The sequence below is a fragment of the Asterias rubens genome, chromosome 10 (assembly GCF_902459465.1).
Source record: "Asterias rubens chromosome 10, eAstRub1.3, whole genome shotgun sequence".
NCBI classification, from domain to species: domain Eukaryota; kingdom Metazoa; phylum Echinodermata; class Asteroidea; order Forcipulatida; family Asteriidae; genus Asterias; species Asterias rubens.
In genome coordinates, this window is record NC_047071.1 from 7,439,224 (window position 1) to 7,465,186 (window position 25,963).

A 25,963-nucleotide genomic window follows, 5' to 3' on the forward strand; every position below is an offset into this window, starting at 1 on the left:
TTGGTATGGTAGGGGACATAAATTGGCGTCCCTTACCCAACCAACCCCATGTTACACTATACATCAGAAAGCAGAGGTAAGGGACATAAATTGGCGTCCCTTACCCAACCAACCCCAAATTACACTATACATCAGAGAGCAAAGGTAGGGGACATAAATTGGCGTCCCCTAAGAGGCTTGTCTATACTGCAATGTACAAAGTCTATCATACAGGTTGGTATGGTAGGGGACATAAATTGGCGTCCCTTACCTAACCAACCCCATGTTACACTATACATCAGAAAGCAAAGGTAGGGGACATAAATTGGCGTCCCCTAAGAGGCTTGGTCTATGCTTCAATGTACAAAGTCTATCATACAGGTTGGTATAGTAGGGGACATAAATTGGCGTCCCTTACCCAACCAACCCCATGTTACACTATACATCAGAAAGCAAAGGTAGGGGACATAAATTGGCGTCCCCTAAGAGGCTTGGTCTATGCTTCAATGTACAAAGTCTATCATACAGGTTGGTATAGTAGGGGACATAAATTGGCGTCCCTTACCCAACCAACCCCATATTACACTATACATCAGAAAGCAAAGGTAGGGGACATAAATTGGCGTACCCTAAAGAGGCTTGGTCTATGCTTCAATGTACAAAGTCTATCATACAGGTTGGTATAGTAGGGGACATAAATTGGCATCCCGTACCCAACCAACCCCATGTTACACTATACATCAGAAAGCAAAGGTAGGGGACATAAATTGGCGTCCCCTAAGAGGCTTGGTCTATGCTTCAATGTACAAAGTCTATCATACAGGTTGGTATAGTAGGGGACATAAATTGGCGTCCCTTACCCAACCAACCCCATGTTACAATATACATCAGAGAGCAAAGGTAGGGGACATAAATTGGCATCCCTTACCCAACCAACACCATGTTACACTATACATCAGAAAGCAAAGGTAAGGGACATAAATTGGCGTCCCCTAAGAGGCTTGGTCTATGCTTCAATGTACAAAGTCTATCATACAGGTTGGTATAGTAGGGGACATAAATTGGCGTCCCTTACCCAACCAACCCCATATTACACTATACATCAGAAAGCAAAGGTAGGGGACATAAATTGGCGTCCCCTAAGAGGCTTGGTCTATGCTTCAATGTACAAAGTCTATCATACAGGTTGGTATAGTAGGGGACATAAATTGGCGTCCCTTACCCAACCAACCCCATGTTACACTATACATCAGAAAGCAAAGGTAAGGGACATAATTGGCGTCCCCTAAGAGGCTTGGTCTATGCTTCAATGTACAAAGTCTAGCATACAGGTTGGTATAGTAGGGGACATAAATTGGCGTCCCTTACCCAACCAACCCCATATTACACTATACATCAGAAAGCAAAGGTAGGGGACATAAATTGGCGTCCCCTAAGAGGCTTGGTCTATGCTTCAATGTACAAAGTCTATCATACAGGTTGGTATAGTAGGGGACATAAATTGGCGTCCCTTACCCAACCAACCCCATGTTACACTATACATCAGAAAGCAAAGGTAGGGGACATAAATTGGCGTCCCCTAAGAAGCTTGGTCTATGCTTCAATGTACAAAGTTTATCATACAGGTTGGTATAGTAGGGGACATAAATTGGCGTCCCTTACCCAACCAACCCCATGTTACACTATACATCAGAAAGCAAAGGTAAGGGACATAAATTGGCGTCCCCTAAGAGGCTTGGTCTATGCTTAAATGTACAAAGTCTATCATACAGGTTGGTATAGTCAGAAAGCAAAGGTAGGGGACATAAATTGGCGTCCCCTAAGAGGCTTGGTCTATGCTGCAATTTTCCAAGTTCATCATACAGGCAAACTGGCATCCCTTACTCAACCAACCTGTATGTTAAACTTTAGTTTAAAGCAAAGGTCAACATAGTAGTAGGGTTCACAAATTGTATCTCTTTCTGAAAAGGAACTGGAAAAATTACTTTTCTAAAAGTGGTAATTTATATCAAATTTATCTGCGTTTCAGCTCTTAAAGTGCCCTTTCTACTCTTAAAACATAAATCCATTCTATAATTTATCTATATTTTTGGGGTTGAACAGTGAATTGACTACAGTGGGATTCGAACCAACAACCTTCAGATTTACGTGCCAGTGCTCTATCAACTGAGCTATTTGGCGTTCTCCCTATTTTTTAAGTATGTTTGTACGGGGGTGCCAGTCAAAAGCCATACAACTGTTAACTGCCGTGTAGCTAGGGATCACACAGCCAGGGGATCACCTTAATGGGATGCGACTTTTTGTTTCAGATATCAATAAAAACCAATCAATATATTTATCTGTATATGATTTGGCATTCCTGCCAGTACCGGTGTTCCTTGTTCTCCACTCGTAAAGCGATGATCTTTCCTCCAATGCACCTGAACAGTTGATTCATTCTTCTCCATTATAGTGGCAATGTCCGCTCTGCCCTTGCTTTCTTCCAGATGAACTGCAACAAGGTCAATACTGCAATCTTAAGCCTGCTGGTTGCTACTGAGACCTCTTGCTTCCCATGGTCACCAATACATACCTAAATTTAGAAACGCATTAGGAAATAATGTTGAGTTAAAGATTTTGATGCTTTTCAAGTAAATAATTGAGGGAAGCTTTTGGGTAATAGCAGTGGTTTTTAGGTTAGTATTTTTCTGTACTTTGTAACTGACTTCATAGTTTCAGATTATGAACGATGATATTCAGTTTGACTGTTGCTGGCCTTTTTCTGCCATTGTAGATTAGGTATAACAGTTTTACAATTCTTTCACCAAACTTCTCTATAAAAAAAATTATACAATACTCACAGGTAGACAATTCACAGCAAAAGCAACTTTATCCTTGATCATTTTGCATTTGGTTGTCTCCTTGGACAGGCTCCACTGCTGTTTCGTTGGAACATGCCAATCCTTTCAGCTGCTGAAGTGGCCAAGAACTAACCTCTTGTGAAACCTTGGTTTTATACAACGAATAAGAATTAACTATCAGACAGTATAGTTAAAAGAAACTTACTCAAGTACATACTTTATATCAAAACTCTATAAGAATTAAAAAGTTTTGCCATTGTATGTACTTTGCATCAATACTGTACTTGAGGTAATAGTGAGAAAGCAAATCGATCAGAGACGGTTGTACACGATGGAATAGTGGATATTTGTAAGCCAATCAGAGACCCTCCCCCCCCCGCTCCATTGTGATGCTGTTTCATATCTGCTTAGCATGGATGGTCCAAGCATTCAACACTCAGCTCTGCCCTGTGCTGCTGTTGTATAACAGGGCAAACCCATGTCTATAGTCTAAGGACAGCAACCTACACACCACACACATCATCTTAACTGCTAAAATACAATTATTGTATGATAGTTTATCAGTTTGAACAAAACAGGAAATTGTACTTGTTTCTTCTTAGTTTGTGCGAACTTTGACATGGGTATAAGACAGCAAGTTTCAAACCTTTAAGTAGCGCAGTCCCTTGGAGTAGTCTTTAACTGAGTTGGTGACATTGTGCTTTAGCTGTGGCTCCTGGTAAGGTCACCCATATCCACCTTGGACAACTTTTAAAACCACTGAGGTGGCTGTGGCTTCAAAACTCCCCATAAGTCACTGGATGAATAAAAGAAAACCAATTTTGTACTTGAAATGAAGTAAAAATTCCACAGCTTTTGTTTGATTGAATAGGGACTTAAACTCAGTACAGATTGAATCAGACAGCATGCCATGAATTGATTGTTACTCAAGTGCGCATGCGAGTATTCATGCACATGGTTAGTACGCATGTGACAGTCTACTTGTCATGTGCTTTACGATTGTGGAACTAGAGAATATCGTTGGCAGTAAAGATGTCTTCTCCACACACAAAATTTATATATGTATGAGGTATAGTAAAAAATATATATAACACGGTTTGGGGGTGACCAGTCTTTATTGGCTCCCCTTGGTGCTGAAAGTTGACAAATAATAATAATAATAATATTTATTCGGGCAATCACATTTACAAGCACATATATACATACATTAAAAATATTTAAGAAAACAAAGAAAAACAACAGTGGGGTGCCCAGGAGAGCATAAAAGTTAAAAAAATAACTGTCGCCAAAAGGCGTACGTCTCCTAAAACCCTAAAAATACATTAAGGCAAGAGGGGGCATATAAAAAAGCACAGAAGATAATACAAATCATTTAACAATTTAAAAAGGCAAACAAGCAAAGACATACACAGAAAAACACACCTAAAATGATATACGTAAAAAAAGCAAGAATCAAAGAGGAATCTGACTGGCATAATACGAAATTTCTGTAAACTTTTAGCAATTAAACTTTAAGCAAACTAGGACTCAAACCAAGCACCTCTGGACTAAACATGGGTAACCAGCACTAACTAACAAGGGGTGAATGACTTTTTAAAAAGTGCATTTTTAGAAGCTCTTTCAGAGTGTATTTTCTTTGGTGCTGCTGCATAATACTGTACTCCAAATTAAGTATAAAGTGTCACTGTCAGGATTGACTGTCGACCCGGTTAGCAGCATTACTAATATTTAAAGCACAGTCGGTTTAACAGTAACACCATGATATAAAAATGGTCCCACACTAAACACTATTAGTATTACAGGCGGCCTGTACGTACTAGGGTAGTGTACCTACCTCCCACCAGCCACACTGGTCATGCTGGGTCAGGCTGCGCCATAGCGCTGTCGCCGTCAATGTCAGTCTCGAGAGATATATCTGCATGCATCGCATGTTAATATGCAAGATGAGATACAACTCCGTTGCTGATGTTAGTCCACCACCGGCACGTGGCGTAGGGCACGATCACCAACACAAAACCAGCAGGATAGCCCGGGGCAACCAGCAATAAGCTGGTGAATTTTGCGCCGATGATCACAACATCTCTTCCTCCACCGATTTTAAACTATAGCTTAAAGGGACACGTTGGCTTCGGGTTGCGCTTTATTGGGCGTTTTTGGGCTATGACAAGCGTTTGATGTAAAATGATTACGGTTGGAAAGATGTTAAAAAAGTAGAATATAATGATCTACACAAACATGCCTTAGAAATGCTTCGCTTTTGCTAACTTTCTCGAAACAAAACGCTCCGCCATTTATGGGGGTCAAGATTTTGATTCCCATAAATGGCCGCCAAATTCACTAGTCTTATTTCCAGTCGCAGCCGTTGAACTATACGACTGAGCAATTATTAACCATTTTACGAACCCCATTTGTATCTATCTCTTCCTCCATGGTTACCAACAACAAAAAACAGTTCATGAACAAAAATAAAAGGGCCTACGTTGAATTAACTTTTTATAAATCTATCTAAGCAGCAAGTTCAGCCCACGTCCCGGGGCCGAGCGGCTGCCGTCCAGCGGGCCATCATCCCCCGCGGCCAGACCTCCCCAGACGCACTGAACTCCCCGTTCTTGCTCGTACGATGTAGGATTTTAGCGGGGCCAGTCTAGTAATGCGAACACTTTGTACACGAAAGAATGTCTAGTACCCGTTTTACTAATACTAATAGTGCATGTGATTCTGTAGTCGTGTGTCTCTTTTTACCTCGGGCCTTTGTAGCAAAAAAACGAGATTATTTAATACTAACTAGCGAGTGGAGTTGAAACAAAACTACAGCTAGAGAATTCATCCTCTCATAAAACATCTGCTCAGACATGTCGGAGAGGCGTTTACCGTGTTTACCGCGTAAGTATAGTATGCAATTGCGAGTCACATATACCCCACAGTTCGTTTTTAGATACAAAATTACAGGGACTTTACTTCTCTGTCCTTTCTCTATGCTGTTTGCATGTACATGTAGAGTCACAGGGCAACAGGACAGTGGTGTCTATCTAATACTAGTCCATCGCCATAGGATAGATGTCACTTGTTATCTCTGCCCGTGCAACGGCAGAGATATTGTCCTTGTGGTGGATATTATCTCTGCCCGTGCAACGGCAGAGATATTGTCCTTGTGGTGGATATTCTTCTTCTTCTTATCTCTGCCCGTGCAACGGCAGAGATATTATCTCTGCCCGTGCAACGGCAGAGATATTGTCCTTGTGGTGGATATTATCTCTGCCCGTGCAACGGCAGAGATATTGTCCTTGTGGTGGATATTCTTCTTCTTCTTCTCCTTCTTCTTCAGCTTGCATTTGCAAAACCGTGGCCACATATTGGGCTTGGGCTTAGGCTCCGTCAGTTATTTAAAAAACATGTGCTTTTCTAACGGGGCTTCAAACAGGCAGACGAAGCCCAAGCCGAAGCCCAAGTGACATCCCAAGCTAAAGCCGCGGTTTCGTAAAAAACGGAACCAAAAATTCCAACCTCGTACCTAAAGCTTGTAAGCCGATCAGAATTGCAACGTAAAAATATAACGAGGTTGTTTTATTTACGTGATGAGTGAATCCTCTACGCTGCGCTGCGAGACGATCACCACCGAAGCTTTTCCCCACGTTATTGCAATGGGGGATTTTCCGGTCGCAGTGTGACCTGCACCGTGAACGTTAAAAACACTCTGCCGTGGTCTGGAGCTTATTCACGGCATACGGGTTCGGTGAAAACCCGGAGAGCCAACGGATGTTAACCGTGCTAACCGTGTATGGTTGTTAGTTACATGAGCTTTAGTTTGAGTGAGGAAACTTCGCAATCGTCACCGTTAATCCGTAAGTCAATAGTCATTCAATAACGGAGCATTTTTATAGAAAAATTGTTTTAAATTAGCTTATTAGCTTTTACAAATTATTCTTTTCACAGTGCATCTTAAGAAAAGGTTTTGAATGTTTTTGGAATTTATGTGAGATTCATTACCTTGCCAAATGTCTTTGCAATGAAATATGTTGTAAAACAACTGCATGATACTGTTGGTAACAGTACCAAACTTAAGTGTTTCTTAGTAAAAGTTGGACACTTGATATTAATAGTGTTATCACTTTTACCTAATCAAAAAGGTACGGTAACTGTAAACTTGTCGGCATACGTATGCCGTGAAAATATTTGGGAATATGTGCGCATGCTTACGTATGCGCTTGCGTATGGTGGGATTTCGTTAAGATATTCGCGAGTAACGTATGCGAATATGTTTGAGTTGTCGAAAATTTTATTATACTTTGTCGCATATGTTTAATTAAAATTTCTAATATATATCTGTGGATTTTTAGCATCCAGTCTGATCGCGACATCATACTTATTCGCGAATAATTTCTTGACACCGCATACGTATGCGCAAACATTTGCGAATAAATTTGTGACATCGCAAACGTATGCAATCAAAAAGGTACGGTGGCCCAAAAGCACATCGCATAAATGTAAACTTGTCGGCATACGTACATGTATGTCGTGAAAATATTTGGGAATATGTGCGCATGCTTACGTATGCGCTTGCGTATGGTCGGATTTCGTATTCGCGAGTAACGTATGCGAATATTGTTCTGTATCACCCCCAAAACACACACAATTTTCATTTCTCCAAGTGCAACATAAACCATGCAGAATATTATGCTCCACCCCCCGCCGGGCAGAGATACCCGTATTTGCTCAAATACAGCTACCGTGCTTTCTAGTTATCTCTGCCCGTGCAACGGCAGAGATATTGTCCTTGTGGTGGATATTCTTCTTCTTCTTCTTCTTCTTCTTCTTCTCCTTCTCCTTCTTCTTCAGCTTGCATTTGCAAAACCGTGGCCACATATTGGGCTTGGGCTTAGGCTCCGTCAGTTATTTAGAAAACATGTGCTTTTCTAACGGGGCTTCAAACAGGCAGACGAAGCCCAAGCCGAAGCCCAAGTGACATCCCAAGCTAAAGCCGCGGTTTCGTAAAAAACGGAACCAAAAATTCCAACCTCGTACCTAAAGCTTGTAAGCCGATCAGAATTGCAACGTAAAAATATAACGAGGTTGTTTTATTTACGTGATGAGTGACTCCTCTACGCTGCGCTGCGAGACGATCACCACCGAAGCTTTTCCCCACGTTATTGCAATGGGGGATTTTCCGGTCGCAGTGTGACCTGCACCGTGAACGTTAAAAACACTCTGCCGTGGTCTGGAGCTTATTCACGGCATACGGGTTCGGTGAAAACCCGGAGAGCCAACGGATGTTAACCGTGCTAACCGTGTATGGTTGTTAGTTACATGAGCTTTAGTTTGAGTGAGGAAACTTCGCAATCGTCACCGTTAATCCATAAGTCAATAGTCATTCAATAACGGAGCATTTTTATAGAAAAATTGTTTTAAATTAGCTTATTAGCTTTTACAAATTATTCTTTTCACAGTGCATCTTAAGAAAAGGTTTTGAATGTTTTTGGAATTTATGTGAGATTCATTACCTTGCCAAATGTCTTTGCAATGAAATATGTTGTAAAACAACTGCATGATACTGTTGGTAACAGTACCAAACTTGAGTGTTTCTTAGTAAAAGTTGGACACTTGATATTAATAGTGTTATCACTTGTCCATGTAATAATAGGCAGCTGACTTTTACCTAATCAAAAAGGTACGGTGGCCCAAAAGGACATCGCATAACTGTAAACTTGTCGGCATACGTATGCCGTGAAAATATTTGGGAATATGTGCGCATGCTTACGTATGCGCTTGCGTATGGTGGGATTTCGTTAAGATATTCGCGAGTAACGTATGCGAATATGTTTGAGTTGTCGAAAATTTTATTATACTTTGTCGCATATGTTTAATTAAAATTTCTAATATATATCTGTGGATTTTTAGCATCCAGTCTGATCGTGACATCATACTTATTCGCGAATAATTTCTTGACACCGCATACGTATGCGCAAACATTTGCGAATAAATTTGTGACATCGCAAACGTATGCAATCAAAAAGGTACGGTGGCCCAAAAGCACATCGCATAACTGTAAACTTGTCGGCATACGTACATGTATGTCGTGAAAATATTTGGGAATATGTGCGCATGCTTACGTATGCGCTTGCGTATGGTCGGATTTCGTATTCGCGAGTAACGTATGCGAATATTGTTCTGTATCACCCCCAAAACACACACAATTTTCATTTCTCCAAGTGCAACATAAACCATGCAGAATATTATGCTCCACCCCCCGCCGGGCAGAGATACCCGTATTTGCTCAAATACAGCTACCGTGCTTTCTAGTTCTTCTTCTTCTTCTCCTTCTTCTTCTTCAGCTTGCATTTGCAAAACCGTGGCCACATATTGGGCTTGGGCTTAGGCTCCGTCAGTTATTTAGAAAACATGTGCTTTTCTAACGGGGCTTCAAACAGGCAGACGAAGCCCAAGCCGAAGCCCAAGTGACATCCCAAGCTAAAGCCGCGGTTTCGTAAAAAACGGAACCAAAAATTCCAACCTCGTACCTAAAGCTTGTAAGCCGATCAGAATTGCAACGTAAAAATATAACGAGGTTGTTTTATTTACGTGATGAGTGAATCCTCTACGCTGCGCTGCGAGACGATCACCACCGAAGCTTTTCCCCACGTTATTGCAATGGGGGATTTTCCGGTCGCAGTGTGACCTGCACCGTGAACGTTAAAAACACTCTGCCGTGGTCTGGAGCTTATTCACGGCATACGGGTTCGGTGAAAACCCGGAGAGCCAACGGATGTTAACCGTGCTAACCGTGTATGGTTGTTAGTTACATGAGCTTTAGTTTGTGAGTGAGGAAACTTCGCAATCGTCACCGTTAATCCATAAGTCAATAGTCATTCAATAACGGAGCATTTTTATAGAAAAATTGTTTTAAATTAGCTTATTAGCTTTTACAAATTATTCTTTTCACAGTGCATCTTAAGAAAAGGTTTTGAATGTTTTTGGAATTTATGTGAGATTCATTACCTTGCCAAATGTCTTTGCAATGAAATATGTTGTAAAACAACTGCATGATACTGTTGGTAACAGTACCAAACTTAAGTGTTTCTTAGTAAAAGTTGGACACTTGATATTAATAGTGTTATCACTTGTCCATGTAATAATAGGCAGCTGACTTTTACCTAATCAAAAAGGTACGGTGACCCAAAAGGACATCGCATAACTGTAAACTTGTCGGCATACGTATGCCGTGAAAATATTTGGGAATATGTGCGCATGCTTACGTATGCGCTTGCGTATGGTGGGATTTCGTTAAGATATTCGCGAGTAACGTATGCGAATATGTTTGAGTTGTCGAAAATTTTATTATACTTTGTCGCATATGTTTAATTAAAATTTCTAATATATATCTGTGGATTTTTAGCATCCAGTCTGATCGCGACATCATACTTATTCGCGAATAATTTCTTGACATCGCATATGTATGCGCAAACATTTGCGAATAAATTTGTGACATCGCAAACGTATGCAATCAAAAAGGTACGGTGGCCCAAAAGCACATCGCATAACTGTAAACTTGTCGGCATACGTACATGTATGTCGTGAAAATATTTGGGAATATGTGCGCATGCTTACGTATGCGCTTGCGTATGGTCGGATTTCGTATTCGCGAGTAACGTATGCGAATATGTTTGAGTTGTCGAAAATTTTATTGCATACTTTGTCGCATACGTTTAAATAAAATTTCTAATATATATCTGTGGATTTTTAGCATCCAGTCTGATCGCGACATCGTACTTATTTGCGAATAATTTCACGACACCGCATACGTATGCGCAAACATTTGCAAATAAATTTGTGACATCGCAATTGTATGCGCACCTGTTAGCGATATGTCCCTTCAGGGCCCCCATACAAAGGTGAAGTTGGAGCACCAATAAATTAAAATAGTGGGCGTTTGTGGTGCATGGAGGAAGGACTTTTTTTTCCTTCCTCCATGGTTGGTGTCAAAGAGAACTTATCGTGCAATATTCTAATAATTTAAATACACAGAATCAGGTGCAGTATTTTAAATGTGTCAGGTCGTTAAGATTAATATTAATGGAAACTTCTTAATGTGTAACAAGAATATGGAGCATCAACATACAATAGTGAACAACGCAACACATTTTGATAACTGCACCAAATGCGTATGGACCAAAAGCAAAGGGGCTACCAATATGAAAACACCAATAGCAATTCTGTGCATTTCTAGGTTTTAATTGTTTACACGCTGTCCTGCCGGGAGTGTAGGTTTATCATAGCGGAGACAGAGCAGCCCAAGCCAGGGGCGGCCCAAGCTCAAACCTGGGTTTCGTACACATTTTAATTTAGCACTCCAAACTAATGCTAAAAATTGAAGCAAGTTCCCGGATCTCAGACAAAGTGTCAAAAATTTCACTGATAATACGCGCGCGTACATGTTAGTTTTTTGTGCACTGCACGATTACCGGCGTGTGAGTGTGTACTGACGACCCGTGTGGTGGAAAGTTTGTCTGACATCCGGGTATTCTTACGTCATTAGTGCGGAGTGCTGTTGGAACAAATGCCACCCTCGTACCTAAAGCTTGGAAGCCGATGAAAAATTGCAACATTAAAAAAAAAACCCAAAACACACGATCTGCCGTGTGATGGATGGGAACGAAGTTGTTTTAGTCATGCGGTCGCACTGAAAAAAAAACCGACAGTTGACGATAATAACTGACAACAACTGACAACCTGACGACAAGTTGTTTACTGTTGCAAGTCGCGTCACTGAAAACATCTTTTCCCCCCTCTATTTTTGGCCAATACCAGGCGGTTGGCATGGGCGGCCAAACGTATCAAAAAGCTTAAATTTGTTGAAATAATTGTTGTAGAGAAATGCTTTTTATATTTTTTATGAATTAAAAGGCACAATTTAACCCAGATTAGAGAAATTTAGGACAAGTAAGACTCTTTTTTTAAAAGCACAATCCTTATTAAGGCAATTGGGTTTTCAGTACCTCAGATCATGGAGGTAGAAATAGCTACCTCCATGCTCAGACGTAGATGACTTGTCTTCGGTTGTTGCCAGTTGTCGCCTGTTGTCGGCTTTTTTACGGCTGCTGCCGCCATGCCAATGATCGAGGAGCCCGACGCGTCGTGACATCGACCTCGCACACCACGTACGCCATTTTTGCTGCCGATCGAGAAGCGGATCGTTGTTGTAGTGTAGCAGGTGAGTAAAAAAATAAATCGGGGAATAAGCAAGTTGTTCTGACCATTGTTGTCTGGATTTGTTATAAATATTATATGTCCATATTATATACTCCATAGGTAGAAAAAAGCTCACACTCATCTACTCCTACTCCTAGAACTATACAACTAAAACCTCAGATGATTGTGTACAAATTCCTGTACGATTTTTGCTGTAGCCGCATGATGTGTACACCTACCGTTCTTATTTGCCGTCAGGTCTCGCTGGAATTGGGCTCTTTGTGTTCCTTGGACTCCCAGTGAGTGTGTGGCAGTTCCCAAAATTTCAATCTACGAACTAATTTCAAAAGAAAAAGAAAATTCGTGCATTTTTAAAGCACCGTTGATATTTTCATTTCTGCAGTGTTGCACAAAATTTATCTTTTTTTGAAACTAAAATTTCAATCTACGAACTAATTTCAAAAGAAAAAGAAAATTCGTGCATTTTTAAAGCACCGTTGATATTTTCATTTCTGCAGTGTTGCACAAAATTTATCTTTTTTTGAAACTATTAGTTCATGGATTTAAATTTTGGGAACTTCCACACACTCACTGGGAGTCCAAGGAACACACAGAGCCCAATTTCAGCGAGATCCGACGGCAAATAAGAACGGTAGGTGTACACATGTGGGGAAGCAAAAATCGTATAGGAATTTGTACACAATCATCTATGACTATGAGGTTAGTGTAACAACCTCATAGTCATAGTTCTAGGAGTAGGCCCTGGGCCACAGTCATGACAGTAAGGTACAGTCATTTGACCAGTTAAATCACTTAAATGAATTATCGCTAAGTCCATCGCCACTTATTGGACAATTAAAAAAAAAAACGTTAGTTAGTTTACCTAAACATGTCATAAATTATAAAAGCCACCATGTATCCATTGAGTTTAATTGACAATTGTTTTATTTTATTTTGGAAGTAGCTATGAGAAAAATGTTGTCACCCGTGTTTGACCAGTTCTGGATCACTTGCTTGTATTCTGGATCAGTAGAGCGCCCTCTATTGCAAACCTACACTACCATTCATAAAACTGTCGAACATAAAAGCTATTTGCAGTCCTCCATCTTGAAAATACAAATAACATCACCAACAGCTGTTTGGTAAAATAGTTTTACATTCCTCAACATATGAAAATGTATGTGTTGTGTGTATTAAAAAACTATGATTTACCTAATTTGCATTGCTTAGCATTGAGTGATCCCGAACAGGTCAAAGGTGCCACGTCACCAAAAACATGATTTCGACATTTTTACCATCCCCAAGATTAAAAAAAAGCTGAGTATTTACAAGAACAATTTTTACACATTGTAGGCTTTTCAAATTACCGTCATCCACTCAGACGTTCAAATTTGACAGGTGAGAAGTTTCAACAGCGTTTTTGAACAACCATTTTCTTTTCGGAAATCACGATTTTATCTCTGACAAACTTTAAAAAACTGGCCATAATTTATCCATCAATGATGCTATGCACTTGAATTTTGGCTTGTTGCCTAATGTGATATTACTCTTATGATATATTAATCTACATTGGTCCTGTGAAAAGTAATTTAATGACACTGGAGATTGCAACGTTGTAGTGATCCGGAACTGGTCAATAATCCGGAACTGGTCAAACGACTGTACTGACAAGAACAATGATGTACAAAAGCATGATAAGGGGAGCGATACATGACTTTTAATCTGCTAGGCCTACTTTCTGTCCCGTGTTGCGATAATGTTACCCTCCATCCTCTCGATGGTCGAACATTGACACAACATTTTGATTACTGCACTGCACAAATGTGGATGTGGATAGGTCAAGGGCAAAGGGAATACCAACATGTAGTCTAACAGCAATAGCAATGAAGGTCTTTAGTTCTGTGCATTTCTGGGTCTTGATTTAGGTTAAAACATTAATTTCATAGTTTTTGTGCTGGTAAAAATGAGTGTACACGGATATTTGTTCACAATTTTTCCTGTTAAGTAAAGTGGTCTCCCACAACTTCTTTTCTTGGTACCTAACCATCAATATGATTCTATATTAATATTGATATTATTAAACAAAATCTTATTTCTCTCTCTCCCTTACCTTAACTTTCTGCTATTTACTTCTTTGTTTCTATTTCGCAACTCATTTCTAATCTTTGACTTGTCTACTTTCGTATTTTTCACTTTATTTTCCTTCTGTAATGTACAACTTGTACATTATCATTGAAATTGCTCTGAACCGCCATTGAAATCTCAATTGAATAACTCATTGAACTCTCAATTGAACAACTCATTGGACTCTCAATTGAATAACTCGTTGAACTCTCAATTGAATAACTCATTGAAATCTCAATTGAATAACTCGTTGAACTCTCAATTGAATAACTCATTGAACTCTCAATTGAATAACTCGTTGAACTCTCAATTGAATAACTCGTTGAACTCTCTATTGAATAACTCATTGAACTCTCAATTGAATAACTCATTGAACTCTCAATTGAATAACTCATTGGACTCTCAATTGAATTTCATTGAACTCTCAATTGAACAATAATTATTTAATTCAACTGGTATTTGACTATCCCCTGATCAAAAACATTGCCATTCTTTGAATGACATCCAAAATACTACCTAAACCTACCAACAAAATTTGTTATCTGTTCATTTAATTATCATGCCATTCAAACTGCTTACTGTACTCACAAACTAGCACCCAAAGAAAATAAGAAAAAAGACTTTAAGTAAATAAAACCTTTTATTTTGTAGCCTACAAAAAAGGGACACACAAATCACATCAAGCATCGAAAGACATGTCATCCATATTGATAGTGACAATAATTGTAAAACTTTACATCACAATACCTATCAAAAAATTGGTACAATTGAAATTGTAACTGCTCATGGAAGTACAGGTTAAGGAGTCGGAAGTACAGGTAGAAGAGAGAGAAAAAAAATCAACGTTATTGGGGAGTAGCATCGAAACTAGTGCTGCAATTTCTTCAAGCACGAGTACAACCATCTACACTAGCAGAAAATGTGTGGCAAGCACTTCAGATGACTGTTGTGAAGACATCGATTGTGAGGAATTGCCTGGCTGTTCGTTTCGGTTTGAAGATACAGCATGTTCAATTCAAAATGACAATCAAACCACCTCAGACAGTCTGTTAATGTCTGCTACGTCACAACAGAGTAGAAAGAGACAACCTACTGCTAATGAAAGCGAATTTCAACAAGCATGTTCCTCTCAGTCACAAGATGATGATATCAAAGCAAAACGCAGACATAAAAATCAGATGTACTACATGCTCAATAAACACAACATTCTGGAAAAAAGAAGAAGTACATATGCAGGAAACAAAACCTCGATATTGACCAAGAGGAAAGTCAAATATACAGAAAGGAAACAGACTGTACTAGATGCAAGAAAAAAACACTATGCACAAAACAGAGAGGCTGTATTGATTGCAAGAAGAGAGCACTATGCAAAAAACAGAAAGACTGTATTGGATGCAAGAAGAGAGCACTATGCAGAAAATACAGGGATAGTATTGGATGCAAAAAGAGAACACTATGTACAAAACAGAGACTCTGTATTGGATGCAAGAAGAGAGCACTATGCAGAAAATACAGCGACAGTATTGGATGCAAGAAGAGAGCACTATGCAGAAAATACAGCGACAGTATTGGATGCAAGAAAAGAGCACTATGCAGAAAATACAGCGACAGTATTGGATGCAAGAAGAGAGCACTATGCAGAAAATACAGCGACAGTATTGGATGCAAGAAGAGAGCACTATGCAGACAATACAGCGACAGTATTGGATGCAAGAAGAGAGCACTATGCAGACAATACAGCGACAGTATTGGATGCAAGAAGACAGCACTATGCAGAAAATAGAGAGACCATACTACAGCACCACCAGGCAAACTATCTGATTCCTGAAATAAGAGCTAACCAACTCCACCAAATGTCATGTTCTCGTAAATCAAATAGAAGAAACATACCAACAGTTGTCTTGAAATTCAAAAGTGAAATTTTACAAGAGAAGCCAATATTCACTTGCATCATATGCGACAAGTCACTTTTTAGAACACAGGTATTGCAGTTTCATAAAGAAAGTACAGTAGAAACAGCCTGTTGACAACCATGCCATCAACTGTTGATTTTACAGCTTTGCCACATAGTAATACATGGATCTGCTTCACTTGCCATAATAACATCAGAAAGGACATCACACCACGATTGTCTAGAGCTAATAAATTTCTACTCTGTCCAGTGCCTCAGGAGCTATCTGAGCTTAACATACTAGAAAGACATTTGATAGCACCTGTAATACCATTTATGAAGTTGGTTCCCCTGTATAAGGGTTGTCAGAAGGGTATCCATGGCCAAGTAGTTTGTGTAAAAGCAGATGTTGATAAAACTGCCAAATCCTTGCACGTCTTGCAAATGATGACAGCATAGTACGGGTCAAATTAAAGCGAAAGCTCAAGTACAAAAATCATGTCCTCTTCAAACAGGTTTCACCAAGTAAGATAAGACTTGCTCTCAATTTGCTCAAAGAATCAAACCCACTATTTGAGGACATTGCTATAAATTGTGATCAACTAGATGTCAATAACTCTGACCCAATCATGGCAGACTCACAAGACCAGCAGCACAGTTTCACGGAGTCACAAATGCTAGATGAGGAGGAACACAACCTACACATAATTCAAGAAAAAATCTTGCAAAACCAGTATGACCAACATGATGTCAATGACTCACAAATGGTAGACAATGAGGAGCACATGAACAGACAGATCAAGAACAAGTCTCAGATCCCACTGAAGATAATGATATAACTACACATCTGCACCTCTTATGTCATTCCTGCAACCAGTCGACTTTGGTCAATACATTGCAGACAACTGTGACAATACAGTACTTTCTCTTGCACCGGCAGAAGGTAGTAGACCTACTGCAGTTCTTGATATGGAAGCGCAGGCATTTCCTGTTTTATTTCCTGATGGAAAGAATACATTTGCAGAAGAAAGAGAACCTAAAGTGTCTCCAAGTAGATACTTTAATGCACGCCTTTTTTCACAAGATGCACGGTTTGCAAGTGATCCTCAATACATATTCTTTGCTCAGTATTGTACAGAACTTCAAATGATATCATCCCAAATATCAATTGCGATGAGACAAGGTCATACAAAGACGACCGATGGCAGGCCAATCACATCTGAAATTTTGACTGACAAAGCACTTGTTAATCAAATGATCCAGAGAGATGAAGGTTATCGTTATTTGAGAAGCATAAGAGGCACGCCAGCATACTGGGAAAAAACATTGAAGGACCTGTTCGCGATGATACGCCAAATAGGGATTCCCACATGGTTTGTAACCTTCAGTGCAGCAGATCGAAGATGGCTTGAAATTGACAATGCAATTCTTGAACAACAAGGTAAGGAGCCCCTCTCTCCTGAAGAACATGCAGATATGGACTGGGCAAACTCATTGTAACATCATATATTCAAACCCAGTTACGGCAGCAAGAATGTTCGAGCATAGAGTGAAAAAGTTCATCAACAAGTCATTCAATCAGATGCCCATCCAATTGGACACGTTGTTGATTATTTCTACCGTACTGAATTTCAACAAAGAGGTTGGCCCCACATCCATATGTTGGTGTGGGTAGATAACGCTCCTGACCCATGCACAGACTCAGATGACACTATTGAAGCCTTTATCGACAAGTACATATCCTGTGAACTCCCTTCCGAGGACGATGATCCTGAACTTCACGAAATTGTACAATCTTGTCAAACGCACAGCAAAAGGCACACAAAATCTTGCCGAAAACCGGCAAAAACGTGTCGTTTTGGATTTCCAAAACCTTCCTTCAGAGCAGACATTCATATGTAGATCTATAGATAGCTCTGATGATGCTGAAGATCAAGATGAATCTCAAGACGACTCAAATGATGGAAAAGAGAAAGCAAAGGAAGAAGCCAAAAGAGTTATCACTCAAATCTGGGAAGTTATACAGAATCCAGAACACACAATTACAAAACCTCACATCTACATCTGACATCTAAATTCTGCAAATGTCACTCAAGAAGATATGCAAAAGTCTCTTCAACTACTCTCCTCACATTCAACTGTGTATCAAAAAAGAAAGCCAGTCGACATTTGGATCAACATTATAATCAGGATTTACTACGTGCTTGGAATGGCAACATGGATATTCAACTAGTGCTTGATGCATACAGCTGTGTGAAGTACATCCTTTCATACATAAGCAAAACTGAACGTCAAATGGGTGATCTACTCAGACAAGCTCAGAAAGAAGCACAACAAGGTAACAGTGATGCAATTACAGAGCTGCGAAAAGTTGGAAACATATACTTACATCACAGAGAATTGAGTGTTATGGAATGTATATACAGGGTGTGTAGCATGCATTTGAGAGACTGCACAAGACAAGTTGTGTTTGTGCAAACAGATCCAGATGGTCAGAGAATATCGTTACCTCTCAACGTGCTACGAAATGAACAACCAGATAGAATCTGGATGTCTAATGCTCTGGATAAGTACTATGCAAGACCAAATGTGACCAAATTCAAGATGATGTGCCTGGCAACATTTATGTCTAAGTTTCGCTTCACATCATCGAATAATACCATGACATCAACAGAATCTGATGGAGATAGCAATGAACAGTCAGGCAATAGTACTCACTATCAGCTTGATAACAATCTTGGAATTGCCATAGAACGCAGATGCAAATCCTGCATAGTCCGCTACCCAAAACTGTACTTGAAGAAAGATCCGGAAAGTACTACATGAATATCCTTCGCATGTATCTGCCACACCGAGACATTAAACTTATACCAGCAAACATGCCAAGTTTTTCAATGTACTATCACAATGGCACTGTTAAAACAGATGAAGGAAACAAACCTGTGAGCCAAGTTGTCAGGGAGAACATGAAACTGTACGAACCAGTCAATAACCAAATAGATGCTGCATGGGAAGCTTTGCATCTGCAAACGACACATTGGAAGATGCTTGGGCTGCACTTGCACCACAAGCTGAACAACAACGGTTGGATGATCTATTAGAAAAACCTACAGCTCCCATTGACTCTGATGACGATTTCGAAGAAATTCCAGAGTTGCAACCACAGACATCAACCGCATCAAAAGAAACCACACATAGATCACCTGTTGAAACCATAAAAGTGGTGCTATCAGAAAGTCAAATTGCTTCAATGATCAATAGCCTTAATGACAAACAGCAGCAGCTCTTCAGATATGTCCATCAATGGTGTATCAAGAAAGTTAACAGTGAAAATCCACCTCCATTCAGAGTATTTCTAACTGGAGGAGCCGGTACAGGTAAATCTCTGTTAACAAAATGTATCAAATATCATGCTGAGAAACTGTTTGCACCTCTCTGTGACTTCCAGATGACAAAACTGTGTTGGTTGTCGCACACACAGGTACTGCTGCTTTCAATATTGAAGGAGAAACTATTTGCTCTGCATTAAATATCGGCATTAAAGCACCCCAGAATTATAAGCCTCTTGGAGAAGAAACTCTCAATACCATGCGTAGTAAACTACAACATCTGCAACTGCTCATAATTGATGAAATATCAATGGTGAGCAAGAAACAGTTGCAATACATCCATGGAAGAATTCAACAGATCAAACGTGCCTCAAATCACACATTGTTTGGAAACATTTCTGTACTTGCAGTCGGAGACTTCTATCAGATTCCTCCAATTAATCCAAGTACTCCACTTTGTGTGCCAGATGGCAATCCTTTGACAGACCTCTGGACTGAGAATTTCCAAGTCTGTCAACTCACACAAGTTATGCGTCAACAAGATGATCTAACTTTTGCACGATTACTTAATCGATTGCGTGTGCACAAACGAGAAGATCCAATCGACCCAGCAGATGATCAGATGCTCAAGTCGCGTACACTTGAATCTGGAACTGATTTGAAGCCATCAGAGAAAGCACTTCGAATTTTTGCCTTCAATAAGGATGTGGATAGCCATAATCTTCGAATGCTAGAAACCTTATCAAGTCCGATAGTTACCATCTATGCGCTAGACACAAAGAATACTCCTACTCAAACCCAAGCCAAAAAAGTGGCTTACAAATCACATCAAACTGGAAAAACAGTGTTGCAGTCTGAATTACATATAGCAGTTGGAGCCAGAGTCATGCTGACAACAAATTTAGATGTACCCGATGGTCTTTGTAATGGAATTACAGGCACTATACAAGCCATACAACCAAATGACCCAAATAATCAACCTAGTGCTATCTTTGTGCAATTTGATAACGTGAAATGTGGTGCATTTGCAAGACAAAGGAGTCCACTACCTGACCAGTATGCTAATTGTGTTGCCATCAAACCACACCTTGAACACATTCAACTAGTGCTTAAATCTGGATGCATTAACAGAACACGCAAACAATATGCTTTAAAGTTGGCGTGGGCTGTTACAATGCACAAAATCCAAGGTCAGACAACAGATGAAGCAGTTGTGTCTTTGAAAGGAATCAAGTCATGCATGGGATATGTAGCTGTTAGTCGTGTTACTCATCTGAATGGTCTCTTTCTTTCCAACTACGATCCCAAGAGAATCTTCTGTAATAACGAAGTTGCAGAGCACTTGGCCAAAATGGTACCCTGTGACCTGTCTGTAGCAAATCCAATTTTGCAATTGAATCACAGAGAAAACTTCATAATTGTACACCACAATATCCAAAGTCTTACAAAACACTTTGATGACATCAAGACCGACTTTCAAATCTGCAAAGCTCATGTCATATGCCTGACTGAAACATGGCTCACTACCAATCATGACAAAAGGAACTATGAACTTCCAGGATATCAGCTAATTGCTATGTCTAAACCTCCTCAGAGTGCTCGAGGTAGAGGGACTGCAATGTATGTGCGCAATGGTGTGACATACACTACTTTATCCCAAGAAGTAGATGACTGCGACATCATGACAATAAGGATCAGTGGCTCACCATCTTTGCTAGTTATGACAGCTTACAAGCCAATCCAAACTAACATCAGAACATTTTCAAATGTTCTAGATAACTTGTGTACTCAAGTTGAGGCATTAGATGTCGATTATAAAGTCATCATTGGTGATTTCAATCATGATCTTCGAAAGAAACCTCCCATCCAAGCACTTAATCAATATCACCAATTGATTACATCATCAACCACAACAGCAGGAACACTTCTAGACCACATATATCAAACCACTGCCAGAACAATATCAAGCATCAGTGTTAGCAACACATTTTAGTTTCCATGATCCAGTTGCCCTTGCCATCAAAGTTGATGAGGAAGCTGCCAAACAATGACTTCAACTTGCCGATAAACAAACACTCTAGCCCCCTCCCCCAAGGTAATTATACAAAAACAAATTAACAAAAACTCTTCCACTACAAACCACCTCTTCCAATACTGCCTTATTAATGTTACCAATCTTCTTCAATTGTCTATTAGATCTTCAGACAGTCTTCAAAGTTGTATTTCTAGTCACATCACCTGGAAATTCAACACACTGGTAAGTTGGCTGATGTGCATATCTATGTAACTTAATTATCCAACAGATTTAAAACCTGCATATACAAATAGGGCTTTTCAGCAATTTACTTGTTGTCTACTTGCCTTTTAACTCTACATGTTCGCCAGAATATACATTTATGTATTTGTGTAGGAATGATTCTGGTACAATTTTAAGCCCTTAATGCTAAAGGAAATACAAAATACATGTTATTGCAGTAAAAAAACTTGGGAAAGAAATCTCCATAGTTGCTTCTTATTTTGTTTCTGAAGAATAATTTATTTCACTCTGAAAAGTATGAACTAATGCACTCATTCTCTGTGTGCCCTGTCATAAACTACCATAAATTGACATATACTAACTTTCACGAATATGCATTTTTTTCTTCTTTCTTGTTTTGTTATTAATATCGTTCCTTTTACAGATTTACCATGGCTACCAGCCCACCAGCAGCCAAACGGTTCAAAGAGGAAGTAGCAGATGCCAGTGGATACCTTGTTCAATTATCACCAAAGAAACTGAGTGCTAGAAACAACCCATACATGAAGGGAACCCTTCAGACATCAGTGAGGACTACCAAGACGTTGTAGTTTATGATATGTCCAAACAGTCAAATCTTGAGGTATGAAAATCTCAATATTATGATTAAAATTCAGAATCCTAAAAGATAGTCTTTAAACATGATGATGCAAAACAGTTACACATAGTAACCCTGCAAGGTGCAGCAAGCCACCATTTGCACTTAATACTCAATTATTCTTTTGCCAAGGAACTCTATTTTCTTCTATCCCCAGACAAGGTCGATTGACATGGTCTGTTGCCCCTTTTGCCTGCATCACCCATGTACACCAACAATTCCCATTAAACAATAGCTTCATCTTAGGCAGTCTAAAATTCTTGCCCTACACCATCTGTAAACAACATGTGTTAAATTTCAACCTAATGCAACTTTTCGACACTCATGGTAGTCAAACTACAATCACTGATCAACTAAAACTTACATATTATACTTGCAATCCCTTTTTCCTCCCCAGGAATTCGCCAAAACAAAGTCACCCGTAAAACTAAAGAATGTAGCAGTTGAAGATCAAACGTTAATTGTCAAAAGACAAACACAAATCGTAAAACTGCCAGTCTTGAACTTCCATTACGATGCAAAAACTACAAAAACATACACTATTGCTGATTTACTGAAGGATTCTCCTCTGGACAAAACACTGGTAGACATCAAACTGGTAAGTGTTATTATGTTACATTTCAAATATTCACTTCATTTTGATAGCCTACCCTCCACAAAAACCCCACAAATATGTTTTAATACCAACTACAAAGTCATATTGTCCCTGTAAACTGTACGCCATGTTACCTGTGATATCACATGGTTACTAAAGAGCCACAGAAACTTTGGATGTGAATGAAGGGGCCACATCTCTGTACTAGTTCACTTCTCATTTTAATAACCCTTGAATTTATTTTGAAATTATGATACCAATTTCCCATATAACCCATGTGGTATTCTGTAGGCTGATAAAAGCCATGTAATGTCCAAGATCACTCTTTTTGTAGACTAGGACTACAGGGGCTATTGGGCCATACTTTTTGCTACGGACTTTTTTTTCGCATACCAATGTATTTGCATTTCAAGTATTTACTTTTTCAAGTTATAAAGCAAGATGACATTTCTGAACAGTTCACCATTCAATGCAATAAATATTAACTGAAAGCACACATACCTTTTACCTTTATTAGCAAGGCTCAATAAAAATACCGTTTTACAGTTGCTTTTGTTGATATTTTCTACTAGTGGTTTTGAGTATCAGTTAAAATTATTGTTTTTCAAAAAAAAAAGGTGACATATCTTGTCCACATTTTTACGAACTAAGTAGACAGATGATTAAACAATGTGCAATGTCTCTACAAACACTGTGGCAATGAACTGAAGCATTTTTCCCTCTCATTTTTCAGAATAAATGGGGTTAAGGTTCAGTAATCCAATACAAAAGACACTAAAAATAAATAACACATTAATTATTTTCAGTGATTTATGCCTGATGTCCCCTTGTTGAAAAACTATGACTTCGTCACACAGCCACCTACATGGAACAAAGGATTAACAATGCATTGTAAAGAAACAACTCATCTAAATGCTTGTTGACCATAATTAGATCACTTAACTGAAGTTAGTCTCAGTTATAAGACATTACTGCTCATTTTTATTACTGTGGACCACAATCTCTCCAGCTGTCACTTGTCACTCAGAACAACATCTTGAAACCTTTGTCTCATATCATCTGATATAACCACTCTGACCTCAAAATAATTAAGTATGCGTAATTTATTTCATGAATTTTTGTTTTTATAGGCCAAAGTTCTACACATCCATCCAGCCGTTTTGAAGACTATCCCATACACCAATAGAGAAAAAGAAAGTAACACCAGTGATAATTGGTGACCCTACAGGTCACATAACACTTAGTGTCTGGACCGACATACATGAGGAACAGGTAAACAAATACTACAATATCCTCAAATAATTTTAAACCATATTTCGACCAGAGACACATCAGACCAGATTCCAACCAACGACCTGTTGCTTAATAACATTTCAAAAACATATCAACAATATCATTATCTGAACAACCTTCAAAATTGTACTGTAAACTTCTCATGTCACATAAAGCCATAAAAATACCAAATAACAATAGTTTCCCCAAATTTGCATTTTTGATATTTGAAAATTGTTCATTGGGATCAAAAACAAGTGCCTGCTCGAGTTGGAATTAGCTTTAAACAAACACAACAAAGTGTATTTAACTTCTACCTTTGGTGCATTTAAATAAATTGTAACCTGAGGAAAATTCTAAAAAAAAACAGTAAAAAAAACCTTTAAAATTATCAGCCTCCCTTGATTGGCATTTCTTATATTTACAGCTGCCTGTTTGAAAAGGACAAAGTTTTTAAACTGGAAAATCTATCATTCAAAAACTGGAATGGAGGACAAACTTCCTCCACAAAGTCTTCAGTGTATACTTCCAGTAAACCAGAAACTGAAAGTTAACAAGCCGAAAATCGAAGCAACGTCCATGTACCAAACCTTGCAAGGTATGTTTTTTGTTACTGTATACAAGATAACCTCAAAACAAGGATTCACACTTTAACACTTGAGTCAAACTAGTCTACTTAAAGTAACTAATATGAAACCTTTATCTATATATTAATATGAACACTTACACAGAGATACCAACATACACGATTTGGGCGTAGCAAATACGATTTCGAGCCGTGACTACGATGCTACGATAATACTCACTAAAACCGCTAAACAAGCCGCCCAATATAATTTTATTAAATCGTACAATACATGCAAACAACGAATCAACTATTAAGTGGAAATAAAAATTAAGAAAAATATCCAAATATTGTAACAGAAAAGAAAAAAACACTTGTAATTTTAGAAAGCAGTGTTGAATAATAGCGGCGATTCACTCGAACATGGTCGTTGCGTGCCCTCTGATCCCCCGCTGGCTGGCCGGATGAGTATCTTTACGCTAGTGCATGCTGCAAGTTCGTACCCATTGATCTCTATTTCACGATGGGGGAATAGTGCACACGGTTGTGGGGAATGAGGTTGTGTGTGAGCTAACGTGTCACAGTAACCTCATTCCTCACGTATCCATTATTATTGTGCCCACGCTGTCTGTACATGGACTTCATCCATGGAGGAATAAATAGCGAAGCTTGGCACAAAAAGTATGAAATAATGGCGACAAAAAAGGAGACCTTCTGAACCAAAATACCTTCACTGAGTGGCCTGTGAGATCTAAGCTAGACAGTTTCCATGTTTTCTTACTAGTAATTGTAGCGCCGATGTCCAGACAATGCCCAAAATACGGACACGTATTTTTTGCCCAAAATCCGGACACGTTTTTTTCTTTTCTTTTTTTTCCTTTTTTTTTTCCTTCTCTCTACCAATAGTTTGTTGTTGCATTTCTGATCATTAAAACAAAAACATTTAAGTAAGGCTACCCTTTGTTATGTTACATTTATTTTTGAAACAAAGTCAGAAGATAAGGGATTTTTTTTTTTTTTTTTTTTTTTTTTTTTTTTTTTTTTTTTTTCACTGGCCATTATAAAGATTTGTAGCTGTTCTGTTAGTGTATACAGAGGTAATTGTTATTTCACAACAATGCCTGAAAATGAGCTAATTAGCATTGTAGAGAGTAATAGAAAGATCGGTTTAGGGAGCCCAAGCTGCGCTCGCCTTTAACTTTTGGGAGATGCTACTCTTTTTTACAATTCAATGTTGGCATCTCTGCTTACATCTGTATTGTATGAATTGCTAACAACTGCCAATCCTCCC

General features: G+C 39.0%; 1 protein-coding gene across 1 annotated transcript; it reads left to right on the top strand.

The window, feature by feature from the left end:
- Positions 1 to 22,177: 22,177 nt before the first annotated feature.
- LOC117295609 lies at positions 22,178 to 24,055 on the top strand. Its single transcript, XM_033778314.1, has 3 exons — positions 22,178 to 22,225; positions 22,638 to 22,838; positions 23,966 to 24,055. Exons 1-3 carry the CDS (start codon positions 22,202 to 22,204, stop codon positions 24,053 to 24,055), a joined length of 315 nt encoding a protein of 104 aa, XP_033634205.1. The 5' UTR covers positions 22,178 to 22,201.
- Positions 24,056 to 25,963: the final 1,908 nt, after the last annotated feature.

What these genes read in the sequence shown, in the direction of transcription:
- LOC117295609 (XM_033778314.1), top strand. Translation starts at nt 22,202, where the DNA reads ATGTCCAAACAGTCAAATCTTGAG. An exon ending in CCAAACAGTCAAATCTTGAG is followed by an intron (nt 22,226 to 22,637) that starts GTATGAAAATCT and finishes TTTCCTCCCCAG; the next exon opens with GAATTCGCCAAAACAAAGTC. An exon ending in CACTGGTAGACATCAAACTG is followed by an intron (nt 22,839 to 23,965) that starts GTAAGTGTTATT and finishes TTGTTTTTATAG; the next exon opens with GCCAAAGTTCTACACATCCA.